This window comes from Lepidochelys olivacea, assembly GCF_965140295.1.
Source record: "Lepidochelys olivacea isolate rLepOli2 genome assembly, chromosome: 26".
NCBI classification, from domain to species: domain Eukaryota; kingdom Metazoa; phylum Chordata; order Testudines; family Cheloniidae; genus Lepidochelys; species Lepidochelys olivacea.
This window is the reverse complement of record NC_140436.1, coordinates 5932069-5948717: the sequence shown is the minus strand read 5'-3', so window position 1 is coordinate 5948717 and position 16649 is coordinate 5932069. Positions and strand designations below refer to the sequence as shown.

General features: G+C 41.3%; 1 protein-coding gene across 4 annotated transcripts in view; it reads right to left on the bottom strand.

The window, feature by feature from the left end:
* Positions 1-16649, bottom strand: part of PPP3CC (protein phosphatase 3 catalytic subunit gamma) — a 53364-nt gene that overhangs the window by 21522 nt on the left and 15193 nt on the right. For all 4 annotated transcript variants that reach the window (XM_084615121.1, XM_084615123.1, XM_084615122.1 and 1 more), the window contains exons 2-3: positions 10747-10944; positions 10322-10446 (exon numbers count right to left, since the gene is read on the bottom strand). In XM_084615121.1, coding sequence (XP_084471247.1) covers positions 10322-10446; positions 10747-10944 — 323 coding nt within the window. The remainder of the gene's footprint in view (positions 1-10321; positions 10447-10746; positions 10945-16649) is intronic.

Below are 16649 nucleotides of genomic sequence, written 5' to 3'. Positions count from 1 at the left end.
TTTCATTTGCCATTTTGTTGCCAGTCACAAAAGGATCTCACAAAACTGGTTAACTCTTCTCAGTCAGCTTTGGACTTAACTACCTTGAGTAATTTCATATCATCGGCAAACTTTGCCATTTCACCGTTTACCCCTTTTTCCCCACACAATTTATGAATACGTTCAACAGCACTAACCCCAATACAGATCCTTGGGGATTCTGCTATTTACCTCTCTCCACTGTGAAAACTGACCATTTATTCCTATCCTGTGGTTCCTACCTTTGAACCAGTTACTGATCCACAAGAGGACCTTCCCTCTTATCCCACACTGCCTACATTGCTTAATAGCCTTTGGCGAGGGACATCGGGCTTTCTGAAGGTCTAGTACTCTATCACCCTTATCCACAAATTTGTTGACCCCCCTCAAAGAATTCTAATAGATTAGTGAGGCATGATTTCCCTTTACAAAAGCCACGTTGATTCTTCCCCAACATACTGTGTTCATCTCAGTGTCTGATAATTCTGTTCAGTACCAGGCAAATTGGTTGAAACCATAGTACAGAAATTCATTTTACCAGCCTATAATCTTTAGGATCACTTCTGAAGCCTTTAAAAAAAACCCAACATGACATTAGCTATCTTCCTATCATCCGGTACAGAGGCTGATTTAAGCAATAGGTTACATATCACAGTTAGTAGTTCTGCAATTTTGTATCTGAGTTCCTTCAGAACTCTTGGGCAAATACCATCTGGTCCTGGTGACTTATTACCGTTTAATTTATCAATTTGTTCCAAAACCTCCTCTACTGACACCTCAAGCTGGGACCGCTCCTCAGATTTGTCACCTAGAAAGAATGGCTCGGGTGTGGGTATCTCACTCTCATCCTCTGCAGTGAATAGCAATGCAAAGAATTCACTGAGCTTCTCTGCAATGGCCTTATCTTCCTTGATTGCTCCTTTACCATTTCGATCGTTGAGTGGTCCCTCTGATTGTTTGGCAGGTTTCCTGCTTCTGATGTACTTCCAAAAAATTTGCTGTTAATTTGTGTGTTTTGCTAGTTGCTCCTCAAATTCTTTTTTGGCCTGCCTAATTATACCTTTACATTTGACTTGCCAGAGTGTATGTTCGCTAGTCCTGCCATGACTGCAGGGGACTGGACTAGATGACCTCTCGAGGTCCCTTCCAGTCCTACGATTCCTTTCTATTTTCCTCCATCGGATCAGACTTCCAATTTTTAAAAGATGTCTATTTATCTCTAAACACCTCTTACTCGGTGGTTTAGCCAAGGAGGCTTTTTTGGTGCTCTTTCCTGTTTTCTCTTTTATTTGGGGTGTACACATAGTTTGAGCCTCTATTACAGTGCTTTTTAAAAGGTTCCATGCAGCTTACAGGCATTTCACTCTGGTGACTGTTCCTTTTAAATTCCATTTAACTAGTCTCCTCACTTTTGTGTTCCCCTTTTTGAAGTTAAATGCTATTGTAGTGGGTTTCTTTGGTATTTTCCCTAAGGATGTTACATTTAATGACATTTATGGTTGCTATTACCAAGCACTTCAACTACATTCACCTCTTGGACTGGATCCTGTGCACCATTTAGGACTAAATCAAGAATTGCCTCTTTCCTTGTGGGTTCCAGGACTAGCTGCTCCAAGAAGTAGTCATTAATGACGTCTAGAAATTGTATTTCTGTATCCCATCCTGACATGACACATTACCAGTCAATATGGGGATAGTTGAAATCCCCCATTATTATTGGTTTCCTGATTTTGTAGCCTCTCTAGTCTCTAAGCATTTCACAATCATAGTCACCATCCTCGTCAGGTGGTCAGTAATATACTGCTACTGCTATACTCTGATTCAAGCATAGAATTTCTATCCATAGAGATTCTGTGTTTGATTCAGTTAAGATTTTTACTATATTTGACTATGCTTTCTTTCACATGTAGTGCCACTGCCCCACTAGTGTGACCTATTCTGTCATTCCTATATATTTTATACCCTAGAATTATCGTCTCTCTTTGATGATCATCATTCCACCAAGTTTTTGTGGTGCCTGTTATATCAATATCCTCATTTAATAACAGGCATTCAAGTTCATCCGTCTTAAAATAAACCCAAAAAGTTGATTTCAAGTAGAACCTTAAGAGCAAGCTAGTTCCATAAGCAGCATCAGATCTTATCTTGGTCAATTTCACCAGTGGGGGGAAAAGCCACAGCACACATTTCTCTATATTAGGCTTGAGCTAGAGAACTGACAGATGAGATCTCATTCAACTGAAACCAACTTTGCATTGGGTGGGGGCAGCTTTTCCTTCCTTCCTCCCTATCAGCAGAAACCAAAGTAAGAACACTCATTTTCAGAGCAGCTAAGCACAAACAGATGGACAGTATCTCTACAGCTGTCCCACCTGCAACCTAAACTGAAGATCATTATGTCCTTGCTGACCATTATATCAAGTGTGTTGAATATTAGTTAGAGCCTCATGTTTCTAGTATGGGGGGGAAAAAAACCAAACTTCTGAGTACATGTTATATTCATGTGATATAGATGCTTGAAGAAATGAAAAAGCCCCAAACAGGAAAAACTCAAAACCCTTTGGGGGCTGAAAAAAGTTTCACAAGCTTGCTTTGAACAGTGTCACTGAACAAGTGCCTCAGTGTCACTGTGGAACAGACCAATATCAAATTGACACAACTGCCTTACTAGGGCCAGAGAAATACTCCAGGCTAGCTTGCCAAGGAAGCTCTGAAGATAAAGGTTCTAAAGAGAAGATACTTATATCATCCTGTGGTTGGCAAACTGACTTAACCAGCTGATTTGTCTAACATGGGAGAAGTGATATCAAGTTTGCCTTGACGATTTTGAGAGTTGGAAGGTAATCTGTTATGACAACAAACAGTATGGCTTGGATTAAAGTTTGTAACAAGCACTTGCCCTTTAGGCTGACATGCTGCAAAAACTGTACATTCTTTCACAACATGGAAGATGAAGGTTGACATCAGAAAGCCAATTTTGCACTTAATACATGCTGGTTTGGGTGCACAGTATTCCAGAAGCCAGCTGCTGTGGTATAAAAAATTAATTCCAGAGCAGAGACAAACCAACTTCAATCCAGTTTCTATTACAGATGGCTAAAACATCAAGGTACTTAAATATTGAACCTCCAGGCAAACTCTGATTTACTCATTTGAAACCTTAAAATCTCCAGAGAATAAGGAGCCTTTCTGCCTAGGTAAATGTAAGGATTTCCAGAGCCCCATGTAGTTCTGAAGCATCTCTCTGCATGTTACAGAATTTAAACCTTAAAGGAAGAGACATGCTTACACAATCCTAATTTTAATTACTACTACAGATAATGCAACATTGTCAGGTAATTTAGGTTGCCCATTTAGATCCAGAATAAAATGTTTTACTAAGACTATTTATAGGAGAAATGTTCCCACAAATTTATAAATATTCTGTAATTTCAACTTTATCCTGGTGTGTTTGCAACCTAAATGTCACAGATCAGGGGTAGCACATGAGAACCAGAAAATGAAAGTTACTATAAACGACACAAACTAACATGAGGGATGGAGACAGAAGATCAGGGAACTGACTAAGCTGGTTTCACTGCCTGAGGGGGGAATATAGAAATGATGGCGTGGAAATCAGAGTTTAAAAGTTCTTTCAGTTTTAAATCATCTCTCATCATGTTAGCAACCTGGGGAAGAGCTATTTAAAATACGTACTTTTAAAAAAAAATATAGTCATGTAGAATAATGGATGTAACCATGAAACAATGCTTTCTGACAACAGAACAAAATCTACAGAACTCTAAATCAAACTTTACATTTTAATCTCAAATTGTGTATGGATATTTCACAATGACCTGAAAAAATCACCGGTGTTGAGAAAGGGAACACATAAGGAGAAACATAGTTCAAAGAGCACTGAACAGCCTGTTGATGTCTCTACAGGAGCCATGATAAGAAGTAATAGAGATAACTACAGTTGCATTCATGTGATTTTTTTAGTTGGTGTTTTACAAAGAGATCCCTTATCCAGATTTTCCAAGGCTCTGTGCCTAGAAACAGATTACTAAATGGTTACAACATTGCAGTAGCAATTTGAGACAATTATGGATTACCAGATTTGAGAATGCAATTTCCCTTTTTTTTGTCTGTGACCTTAAAGCCTAAAGCCATGCACCAAGGCGTACATGAATATTTAATTTCTTCCCTTACAAACTGACACTCATACAAAAGATTTACCACTACTTACAAGAAGGAGATCAGAATTGCCTGCAATAAAGCATGATGGAACATTTCCTAAATGAAGCATAAGGAATCAAATTGTAGGGGGCCTTGAAGAACCTTTTTAAGAGTCCCTTTATGCAAATACATAACTAGCATTATAAACAGAGATATGTTCCTTTAAAAAAGGTCAGCTGAGACTTACAAATTAATAAAAATTGCATCTATAAAGTGCTTATAAATAATAAGCCTTCCATCCCTCTTCTGAAATAGGCAAGTATTGCCATTCTATAGATAGGAAAACAGGTACGGGGGTGGGTGAGGAATGGCAGTCATTGGCAAAGCAGGGAACAGAAAGAAAGAGCTCCAGAAATCTAACTTCTGCTCAGACCGCCTTTTTTCTTTAATGGGTTATGTATTCTGGCATACTGCTAATGTAATGGATGGACAAAGCAAGAGAAAATGATTAAATGTTTGCTATTTGAAAATATTATGCGAAAACAGACATTGAGAATTATTCAGTCTTATTGCAGGATGGGGTAGAGAATGAATCCAGCTTCTATTTACAATTGCACATAGTTTGGTGTGTTAAATCAAAGTGAATTTACAGCTTACATGGTTTAGCAAGAGAAGCTTATCACTGCTTTCTTTAATAATGCTAACAAGACAGAACAGAGTCAAACTGAAAGAAAAGGTGTAAAAGCAAAACATGCCCTCCCCTCTGAGAGGGGTCAGTTTCCCTTCAAACATTCATTGCTTTTCTCTCTCTGATGTAATATCAGAATCACCAGCAGGGTCAACCAGGCTGTGATAAGCACACTTGTTAGAAATTGTAGTGACATTGTCAAGGTTGGCAGGCCCCACATTAAGTCTACTAGAATATTAATTTTTAATGTGAATTTTGTGAAATATGCTAAAATTAGAAATCCCACTCTAGAGACCAAAGTTCTCTTAAACCACAATGAAGAGCTACAACCATGACCATGCAAGGTTTCCTGTCAACATGTCTGAACCTTTATTTGGCTAGACAATCTCTAGGGGTTTGGTCTCCTGAATCCGGTCAATCTTGGCCACTCGGAGGAGTGCTCCAGAAAATGGGTCTATTAGAGCTATTGTGTCTTTTTTTAAGGACACTTCTACTGGTAATTGGAACTGGAGTGAGCCAAAACTCATTTTACATGGGCCAGTCATCAGTGCCAACCCGAAGGTCAATTTTTGGTGATTTCCTCTGATCATGAAAAAAAAGTACATCTGGCCTCCAAACTGAGGGATGCAAAAGAAAGCAAGCACTCTAGGTCTGCAATTTTATATCACACCTCTTTACTGCTGCCTTCTAGTTTTAGTGAGATTTATAGGAATTCTACTCGGTGCATATACCTGAAAACCAAAACAAGAGCTGTTCGATCTAATTTTAGGCTTACCAACTTTGACTGTGTTGCTTCAATATTTAATCATCCTGGATAAAACCGTACACTCTAGCCCTGCCGAGGTACCATACATTAAATTCTGTAATTAAACAATGACAACAAGGAGCCCTGATGTAATCTAACTTGGCAAATTAATCCAGCAAAGCTCTGCACCACCATCACTTCACCTCTACTGATAGATAAAACTGATTCTGTTTCTGGTCATTTCTTTTATTTTATATCTAAGAAAACAGAATTGTATTATGGTACCACACCTAGAGTTTCCATGTAAGACGAGAACCCCATCACATGAAGCACTGTGCACAGAGTGAAAGATATTCCCAGCACCTAAGAGCTTTCAGTCAAGAGACAAGATGGGGGGCCAGAAAGAGGAAGTGAATCGTCCAATGCCACAGACAGTTACTGGCAGATCTGACGTAGAACCCAGATCTCCTGAGTCCCAGTCCAGTGCCCTGTCCTTTAGCCGCTGATATTTTCAAGGGGAAAAATTAGGTTAAAGTATCACTCCTGCTGTTGGTGCTTATACATTAGGTCCTTTTCTGAATACAGTGCACAGGACACACTGGGTAACACACAACTGCTGAAATGCCTGTATGTAGGAGCCTCTAAGACAGGAGATTCTCGCAAAAGTGGAAGATGCACAGAATGTGTTTGACTAAAAATCTTATAGAAACCACACAATAATATAGGCATGTTTTAAAAAGCAGCTCCTCTCTCACTTCCAGATGATGGGGATAATCAGTCACCAAACCCCCTTCACATCACTGGCAGCAGAAAAACTGTCTGCTAGTGCACAGGCTGTTTATTTCTTAAACTTAGATGTTTCGTATGTGAAACAAAACAGTCCAGTAAACAGCCAGAACTTACATAATAGAATTACAAAGACTGCAAAATCATGGCTCCTTACAAGCAAGAATACCAGTCAGCTTTTACCACCAGACCTGCAGGAGACCTACAATACTATCTATAACAAAATGAATCTCTTTTTCCGAGAAAGGCACCCATGATATGAAAGGAAGGAAAAATTCATAAAGAGGAAGCTATGTGGAACTGATCTCAATCCGAGCCACAATTCTAACCAGCCTCTGAATATTGTAATATAATGGCTTACAGTCTTGCATCTGAGAAAGGGAACAAATGAAGTATGTTTATTTAGCACAGATATTGCCTGCATGTTAGGCTCCATTGTGCTAGGCACATAGCCTATAGTATAGCATCCAGACTGCACCTCACTACAAGAGATCACTAGGAATGAGAACATTTTCCTTTACTTTTAACTTATTGGGTGTGAGTTTAGTGCTGACAGCTCTGGAGACCAGATGCCTCTGTTTATCCCTAGAACAGGTACTAAAACAGCAATAGCAACAATGCCAGCTTCCCTCACAAACTGCTGCACAATAGGGATCAACAACCCCACTCTGGAGAGACAGAGTTCAGTCTCTAGGTCCTAGTCAATCCCTGTCTTCTGCAATAGCTGCCAAATAATGAGCTAAATTAGACCCAGTTGCAATGATGGGTTTAAATGACAGGCACGAAGATCAAACGTTTCCCGGAGACTATTTCCCTTTTGCAATCAGAAGCCTCAACTTCTGTACAACAAAAAAATGTTGTGGCATCTTTGTGCTCATTTTAACTATCACCATAGGATGCTGCTTTTAAACTACAACACACAAACAGTGGGTCCAGAAAGAATTTGGTAAAGATCTCTGAGCTGACCGAACTGACCTTTGGGCACAGTTGAATACTCAGTTTGTATGCTATGAACAGCCACTTTTACCCTGGCAACCCATTAAATATTAATGGCCACACAGGTATCTTCCAGGGGTCACTTGGGTCCCCAACAACTAATACAGTTTGCCTTAACACCTCCCTGATCCCCAGTTTTGCATCCTGCTTCCTGACTGCATACATCAGGAGGCAATTATACAATTACATCCTATTTCACTCAGTTAAAAGGTCATGATCATCAGTAGCTCTGGGAAGACACTTGATAATATCCCTCCCAGCATATGGATGCACAAGCTTGTGCCATGACTCACAAAAGGGCCTGTGGATGCCAGCATTCCTCACCTTTTTAAACTGGAAAGCACAGCAAAATCTGGTTGCCTTGCAACTACCTGAATCTCTGTCATAAAGAGACTGTGCCTGCAAAACTAAGGCACTCAAGTATCTCAGATCACAGCAGCCAGCCTTCTGAATCCAGTCACCTCTGAAAATGTTTTCACTGTATATGTTAGAAACCCTGAAAAAACCATAAAGAACTAGATTAACCAGCCACTTGTTAACTAGCCACTTCTTTGCCCACACAGCTGTTGTCCAAGCTGTTTGCTGAACTGCTGACATTTCACTATAGAAACTGGTGCTGCTGCAGTTTATTACACACCCAAATGGGAATCTCTCTAGGCAACACTTTGCAACATATAGGCAACACTTTGCAGTAGGTGGAAAGAAAAGGCACACATCAATAAGCACAAGGGAAACAAGCCTTCTATATTCTTTTTTATCAGTGACATTTGGATCAGCCCCCGCATGTACTAATCAAAGCCCACCCTGCTTCGTGAAAGATCAATGCTTGCTCTGTGGGGAAAGAGAATGCTTCATGGCTTTATCTCCCCTGCGGACTCAAGGGAAAGGGGGAGAGGAGGGTCAAGAATGGCATGAAAGGGATTCATGCTGACAGCTTACAAAGAACAGCTGTCCCAAATGTCTCCAAAGACTGAAAGGGTTGGGTTGCTCTACAAAGGTCTCCAACTTTTAAGATGTATTAGGCTTAAAAAGGGACCAGACCAAGCAAAATTTGACTAACTCAAATTTGCTGCCTTTATTCCGTGATAAGATTTTCTCAGCTCAATTCTCTCCCCAGAAAGACTACTTGGTGATCCATTTTCCTTGCCTGCTGTACACACTTCTTCCTGGTTCTGATGCTTTCCCATTTTTAGTCCAAATTGCGCCCACCACCATAGTACTTAAGCACTTACTCCTTAATCTTTCTCCCACATGCTTGACAATCTAGCCTATCTGTGATAAGATCCCAGGATCAAAGGCTGGGGAGTGGGGAGTCACCTCCCTGTCCATGTTCTGTAGAGCATATGCTGTTGTGTATGCACAACTTTAACATCACAAAAGAAATATTCCTCAGATCACTGAAGGATTAAACTGGCATCCAGCAATATCTCTGACAGGTAAATCCATTTAAACACACAACACTGAAGTATGCACAAACCAAACTGTTTAAGTAGGAACAGTATGAAACTACAGTCCTTCCTTCTCCCTTCCAGAAATAATACACAAAGGCACCAGTGCCAGCACTCCAGAAATCCTATTGGCTGAACATGAGAAATCCAATCTCTCAAGCATCAACGTGTCCACTCTCCCAGCAACTGCTCAGTGTCTCACCTTGGCTTAAAGTCAATATGTAGGAGCCCAGAAGTATTAGGATGAAAGGAGACCAGGCAGCTGCCAAAACAGTCAGTCAGTGGTACCCCACTAAATACCCTTCAAAGAACTATTTACACTACATACCCTTATTGCTGCCTTTTGTAGTCCCCGACTTATATCTTAACTGATCTCTGCAAACAGAAATTCTGCTTGAGTTCCAATAGGTCAGGTCTTCATTACCTTTGTTCTCATATCTGACATTAACTGACATTGCTATGCAGCATCTTATTCTATTACCTTTAGAAGCAAGACCCACAAGCCCTGGCATCATTAGTTTGGCCATCTTATGTCCTCTGACAGTCTCAAATGTCACTTGTTATACTGTGTCTGTACCTAGAATAAGCACTTCTTTAGTAGTCAACTCCACTTTCATGCAAAGTGAGATAGCACCCCTGAGGGTCTGTGGCATTTACTAGTAACTCTTCCACATGAAGACAAGCCACAACCACCTCCTGACATGAGAACTATGTGCTTGTTCAGTTACCAGGAACCATTCAGAGAGCTAGTAGCTAACTGTGACTGATCAAAGTCAATTAAATCTGTCCTTTAAGACCAACAATTCTCAACTTTGCCTAGCTGCAATACCACATGATCAGAGAATGGAGTCACAAAATCCTGGTGTGATGACAGACATTACACTGACAAAGGCTTAAAAAGGGACCAGACCAAGCTACAACATAGTTAGGTATGTAGTTAGAGGACACTCTACTGTGATTATTGTGTGGCTATTCAGGCCAATGTTCTGGATGAAATTCCACCCTCTAACTCCAGCCTTTTACATTCATGCAACACTGAATACTTTAGGGGCTAATGGGTAGGTAGTATCTCTTCTTCCTCTGCTAGGAAACTCACTGCTTCCTTGTGTGTTATGGGCGATATGAGGAGTGCACCTGTGATCAACTCTTCCTCTTGCTCTGCTCACAATCAGACAGCCAGCCACATGTGAAATTAAAGCTACAGACTCAGAATCAAGAGTTTAGACATTAACCCTTCCACAGTTGTTTTCCTGTCTCTACATATTGAGGGCACAACTTTCAACTTGCCTCAAAAATAATGTCCCATTGGTTAATAAAACTTCTCTAATAAATCACACTGCAAGTAGAGGACCTATAGGCAACGTGCCTTCCTCTTATGCAGAAGCATACTGGAACCTAAAAATGGTGTAAGAGATAAATATTTGTTCAGCTTAGTTCAGACTTTAACATCGTAATCCCCAAAGACACAGGTTTATTTGTCACCTCTATACTGAAGTAGCCTCTGTCCACGTAATCTCCCAGGAAGAGGTAGCGGGTGTTATTGGGTGATCCTCCAACTTCAAACAACTTCATCAGGTCAAAGAACTGCCCGTGAATGTCACCACACACTAAGGGGGGTGAAGGAGAGCAAAAAAGGGAATTACATGCTGAGAAGAGAAAGATCATGGCAGCAACAGGGAGCATGGCTTCATTTTGACCTAAGCTACTGTGGCATTATATCCAGCTTCTGTAAAAACTTTACCTATGCAACCAAAATGCTCCCTCTTCTGGGAGTAAAGGCAATTTTAAAACCCCACTGCCTGAAAAATGATGGAAAGAACACGCAGCAGCAGATCTGCTATTTTTGGCAGCTTGCAATTCTAGACAGCCCTTATATGTGACTTCAGCTTCAGAAAGCTCTCTCTGACCTGTGATTGGAGCCTCTACTTCAATCATTGTCTTCTCATGCCTCAGAATGGCAGCCCCATCATTGATTATCTTCAATGCTGCATCCTCTTCTAGCCGCCCTTCCTTCACCAAATGGCTTTTCAAGACATCAAGCCTGGGCTTTCCATCCTCAAACACTTCCTTCAGTGTGAGCCGTTGCGTGGGAGGAAATGGGACAGCTAGAAAACAGAAGCAAAGACATTAGCAATGTGTCTCTTTAAAGGGATTCATACTCACATTTCAGCATTAGACTTCTGTCCAGCGCTCAGACATGAACAGTCACAAGCATCTGTTTCAATACACATTTGTCTTCTCAAATGCAACAATATCAAAGTTATGCTTCCAACCCAACTAACAGGCAGCCTCACATTAGAGCTCACCATATACAGCCATGCAAAATGTTATCTGTGTACCTGGGGCAGGTGAAAGGGGTGCAAAACTACAGTAGATGTAGGAACTGAAGCATTTCCTGACTTTAGTGATTGAAACCACTACCATAACACTGTTTTAGAAGGGATGGGTTATGGGTGCAAATATTATATACCAGTAGAATAACTAACCAAATGTACTTGTTTGTAGAGGACAGCAATCGAATGTTGGTTATCTAGAGCTTAGGGGATGACCGTTAGTGCTTGCAGCTCAACCTGCATAGCTTATCAGGAAGTTGCTTTCACCACTAGAACACCTTGCACTTTATTCAGTACATGCACAAATTAAGTGTGACTCATACAGGCTCAGCTCAGGGTACCACTTGGCTAGCCATGATGATACCCTGTATTCATTTATTGTACATATTCTAAGGCACCCATCACTTCAATATCTAAGCATACCTTTGAGATGCACTGCTTAACTTTTACCACATTAAAGAAGGTGACACATCAAAAGCCACTACACTTTCATGAAACAGAACTGTGTTATTTGTTAGAGGCTTCCAGGAGAAGGGAAGTATTTGAAATTCGGAAGAAAAATTTCTAATGATTTGTTAGAGGTGTCAAATTAAGGTTCCCATCTGCTATCTCTCAGGCCAGGATAAATTAAAAATAATAAAACACAAGTGACCCTTGCATAGTATTTCAAGGACACAGTGTTTCTATTTCTGAAAAATTAGCTCCAGAAAAACTGAATGCTGTGGGTGTTCTCCAAACAGCAAGAAAGGGAAACTAAAGGTAAAATCCAGTCATGCAGATGTAAAAGTGTCCCCCAACTAAAGATGGTGACAACATACAACAACTTGCTTGTAGCTATTTGCCTCTCTTATCACAAAGATGTAGTGTTGAGATGATCATGGGTCCTGCTTCCATTTCCTTTTAGAAACATCTTAAATAACCATGTATCTTTTCAACCATCTAGCTTCGGCTTTTCTCCTACAGCCCCCATCACTGCAGTATCTAAATACTCAAGATAAAGCATTACGAGTAAAAAGAAAAGGAGTACTTGTAGCACCTTAGAGACTAACCAATTTATTTGAACATAAGCTTTCGTGAGCTACAGCATCTGATGAAGTGAGCTGTAGCTCACGAAAGCTTATGCTCAAATAAATTGGTTAGTCTCTAAGGTGCCACAAGTACTCCTTTTCTTTTTGCGAATACAGACTAACACGGCTGCTACTCTGAAACCCGTCATTACTAGTAAAACGCTCCATAGCGAACAATTCTGCATTGGGAAGAAGAGGCTAGGGTACAGCTATATTAGGAGGAATTCTGCTTCTAGGGATTCCCCTGGGGCATTGCACACCACTAGGAGCATAAATTGACAGGAAAAACCCCTTATCTGGCCAGGGAAAATTCCTGTGGTGCAGGTACTGTTTATGCAGATCCCTTATCAACTGTGACACAGGCCATAGTGCATATCTCTGTGGAGACTGTAATTAGCACTGCTGTCCCTAAGCAGTTGAGGACTGCCCTTGGAACTACCTAGAATCCCGAGGGCACAAAAGTGGCTTAAAGACACCTTAGTCACTCCCACCCCTGGGTGTGCCTGCATGGGCTGCATCTCCAAGTGTCACAGCACACAAACCCAACTGTGACTAGGTAAGGTACCAGGTCTTTCCCATCCCCAACTTCAATGTTATGACCATGTGCTGGGAAAATGGATTTGCTCTTAACTCTAAACCAGATGCAACACAAAAATATTACTGAAATACAAATGAAGTTGATGTGCCGAGCAATCATCAATGAAAGAGGTTCAATATGCCAAACTGCTGAATTTATAGGCACAGTAAAGTTGCTTATCAAACAATACAGTGACTAACAGGAATGTAACTGATCTCTCTTAACTGCAAATACAGTAGCTCCTTAGGGCTTGTCTTCACCTATGATGGAAATGGAGATAAGCCCTAAGGAGTGAAGATCGGCTAGACTGCAGACCCCTCTCCCATTGACTCCAGTACTCCACTGGAAAGAGAAGAGTCAGGGGAGTCGACGGGCTAGCATCTCCCGTCAACACAGCATAGTGTGAACCCCGCAAACTTGAGTTACGCTACTAATTACAGGTTTCAGAGTAACAGCCGTGTTAGTCTGTATTCGCAAAAAGAAAAGGAGTACTTGTGGCACCTTAGAGACTAACCAATTTATTTGAGCATGAGCTTTCGTGAGCTACAGCTCACTTCATCGGATACATACCGTACTCCACGGTATGCATCCGATGAAGTGAGCTGTAGCTCACGAAAGCTCATGCTCAAATGAATTGGTTAGTCTCTAAGGTGCCACAAGTACTCCTTTTCTTTTTACGCTACTAATGTAACTCAAATTGTGTAGCTTAGATCGACTTTCCCCCATAGTATAGACATGCCCTTAGTTTGGAACCCAGGGGCAGAGAGAAAGACAGCAAGTCTACACCAGAGGGTAGGTCTACACTGCAATTAAAATCCTGCTGCTGGCCTCTGCCAGCTCACTCCAGCTAAGGCGCTGTCTAATTGCAGAGTAGACGTTTGGGCTGAGGCCAGAGCCAAGGCTCTGGGACCCTTAGCCTTTAGAGCCCTGCAAGCCTGAATCAGCTGGCATGGGCCAGCCAAGGGCGTATAATTGCAGTGCAGGCATACGCAGAGAGTGTCTTAGAAGCTGAACATTATTTTCCAAATAACGTGGAATGTAGGACAGAAGAAGAACAAGATTGGATGTAATGAAAGGAGACCCAGTCCAGCACTCTGTGACTGGAATAATGTGACGTAACTTTATTAACTGAAAGTTGTCAGAAAGAAATTGCAGGATTTGGCAGCTGAGTAGGGTTGGAAGCAGGGGAAGGAAAGAAGGAGAGGGACACTAATGAGTGAAGTACAAATCTGTGTACAGCACCCAGCACACTAGGGCCTCATCCTGATTGAGGCTTTCAGGCACTACTGTAACTAATCATATTAAAAGTTAATTCTTGTATGGAACTCAGCAGTCATCCTGCCACCTGCTAGCTCCGCCTTATGGTGGACTCATAGAATTTGAAAGTCAAATGACTCATAAGGGAGAGAAGAAAATTCAAGGTAAATCAGGAATTATTTTATGTAGCCAATATACCACTGACGGGTTTGGTCACAGAGATCCCCTTGGGACTGTCACCTGATGTGCTCAAATACCTCCGAGCCCGTTTTCCCTGCCAGTTTGGGGCTCTAAAACCCTGCCTTGTTGAGCCAGACATGCTAGCCTGCTGCAACACAGACCGGACCACGCCCCCAAAGCTGCAGACTAACTAAAAACAGCCCAGCAGGTTACCTGTCTCCAGCACCCAGACACCCAGTTCCCAATGGGATCCAAACCCCAAATAAATCCATTTCACTCTGTATAAAGCTTGTACACGGTAAATTCGTAAATTGTTCACCCTCTGCATCACCGAGAGAGAGATATGCACAGCTGTTTGCTCCCCCAGGGATTAATCACTTACTCGGGGTTTATTAATAAACAAAAGTGATTTTATTAAGTATAAAAAGTAGGATTTAAATGGTTTCAAGTAATAATAGCCAGAACAAAGTCAGTCACAAAGCAAAATAAACAAAACACGCAAGTCTAAGCCTAATACATTAAGAAACTGATTACAGGTAATATCTCACCCTCAAAGATGTTCCAATAAGCTTCTTCCACAGACTAGACTCCTTCCTAGTCTGGGCCCAATCCTTTTCCTTGGTACAGTCTGTGTTAGATCCAGCAAACCTCTCAAGTGGTAAGCAGGGGTTGTCTCATGACTGGCAGCCCTTTTTGTCTTGCTCCACCTCCTTTTATAGCTTAGGCACAAGGCCGGAATCTTGTCTGTGCTTGTCCCCACCCCCACCTCATCAGTGGAAAAGTACAAGGATTAAGATGGTTTCCAGTATCATGTGATATGGTCACATCTCACTGTAAAACCCCTAGTCTCCATTCATCCTAGGTTGGGCCACGAGTACACAGGAAGGCGTGCAGGTAACTAAACCATTTACAACCAACTGTCCTAGTCAATGGGAGCCATCAAGATTCTAAACGACCATTAATGGCCCACACTTTGCATAATTACAATAGGACCTGAGAGTTATATTTCATATTTCTAGCTTCAGATACAAGACTGATACATGCATACGAATAGAAGGAATATATTCAGTAGGTTATAACCTTTTTTATGACAGGTTTCAGAGTAACAGCCGTGTTAGTCTGTATTCGCAAAAAGAAAAGGAGTACTTGTGGCACCTTTGAGACCAACCAACCCATTTGAGCATAAGCCCCCGTGAGCCACAGCTCACTTCACCGGATGCATACTGTCTGCATCCGATGAAGTGAGCTGTGGCTCACGGGGGCTTATGCTCAAATGGGTTGGTTGGTCTCTAAGGTGCCACAAGTACTCCTAACCTAACCTCTTTTATGATACCTTACAAGAGACCTGCTGCATAAAGCATATTCCAGTTGCATCATATTCACACTCATAAGCATATTTCCATAAAGCATATGGAGTGTAACGTCACAACCACGTCATTGCTTTCTCAAGTCTTAAAGATGGCCAGTAACTCTAACATCACCCTAAGCATTTAAAGCACTTAAGAAAAAGTCAGACCACAGAATTTAGGATAGCATGTTTAATGAAAAGGGTATGTGACCACAGAAGAGGCAGTGACCATCCACAATTCAGAAACAATCCAGGAAAAACTTCTGGCAAATTCTGCCTTGCCATTTCCCAGTAGTCTTAATTAGTAGAGTCTTATGTAAGATAAAATGAGGATTATTTGTGCCAATACATTGATGTGAGCAGCCAAGAACTTTTATGTAAGTTTCACCGCTAGCTTTATGTGATTGTTAACTCCCAACGGAATCGGATATACATGATCAACTTATTTTCTGCTCCGCCAATTTGTCCACCACTCTGCAGTGACCCTAGCGGAATGGGTGCTGCATACATACACCAAGGAGGAGAATCTGTGCCAATTATTACTGCTTCTCCTACTGTATATGGGAATATACTCCTCACTTCACTTCCCACAGACCAAGCCAAAAACAGTGTTCTCTGTTCTTTATGCCAGTATTGTCAAAAGGTGCTGGAATAGTAGTTAAGCATGTTGTGATACCTGGAGAGGACCAAATATGCCAGAGTCCACAAGGAGGACAGATGAAAAATCCTCCCAACCAGACAGAGAGGTCAAAATCTGAGGCTCTAACCAAAACAAAACCCAACCAATATTATTAAGCAATGATTATGCCTCCTGCACACAGTAAGTGATAAGGATGAGCACTTAAGTAATTAGTGTTGCCAAAGCAAATAATCCTGTTAGCCAGCATAACTTGAATAAAGGCTTTAATCAACTCACTGCAAGTAATTATTCCATGTACTAATTTTCACCATTATAGATTTTGCCCTCATTTGCACTCAACCCCATTGAAATGGTCGATACTGTAAGAAGGTGCTGTGGAGGAAGTTTCTTTATAGTACTACCTTTAGT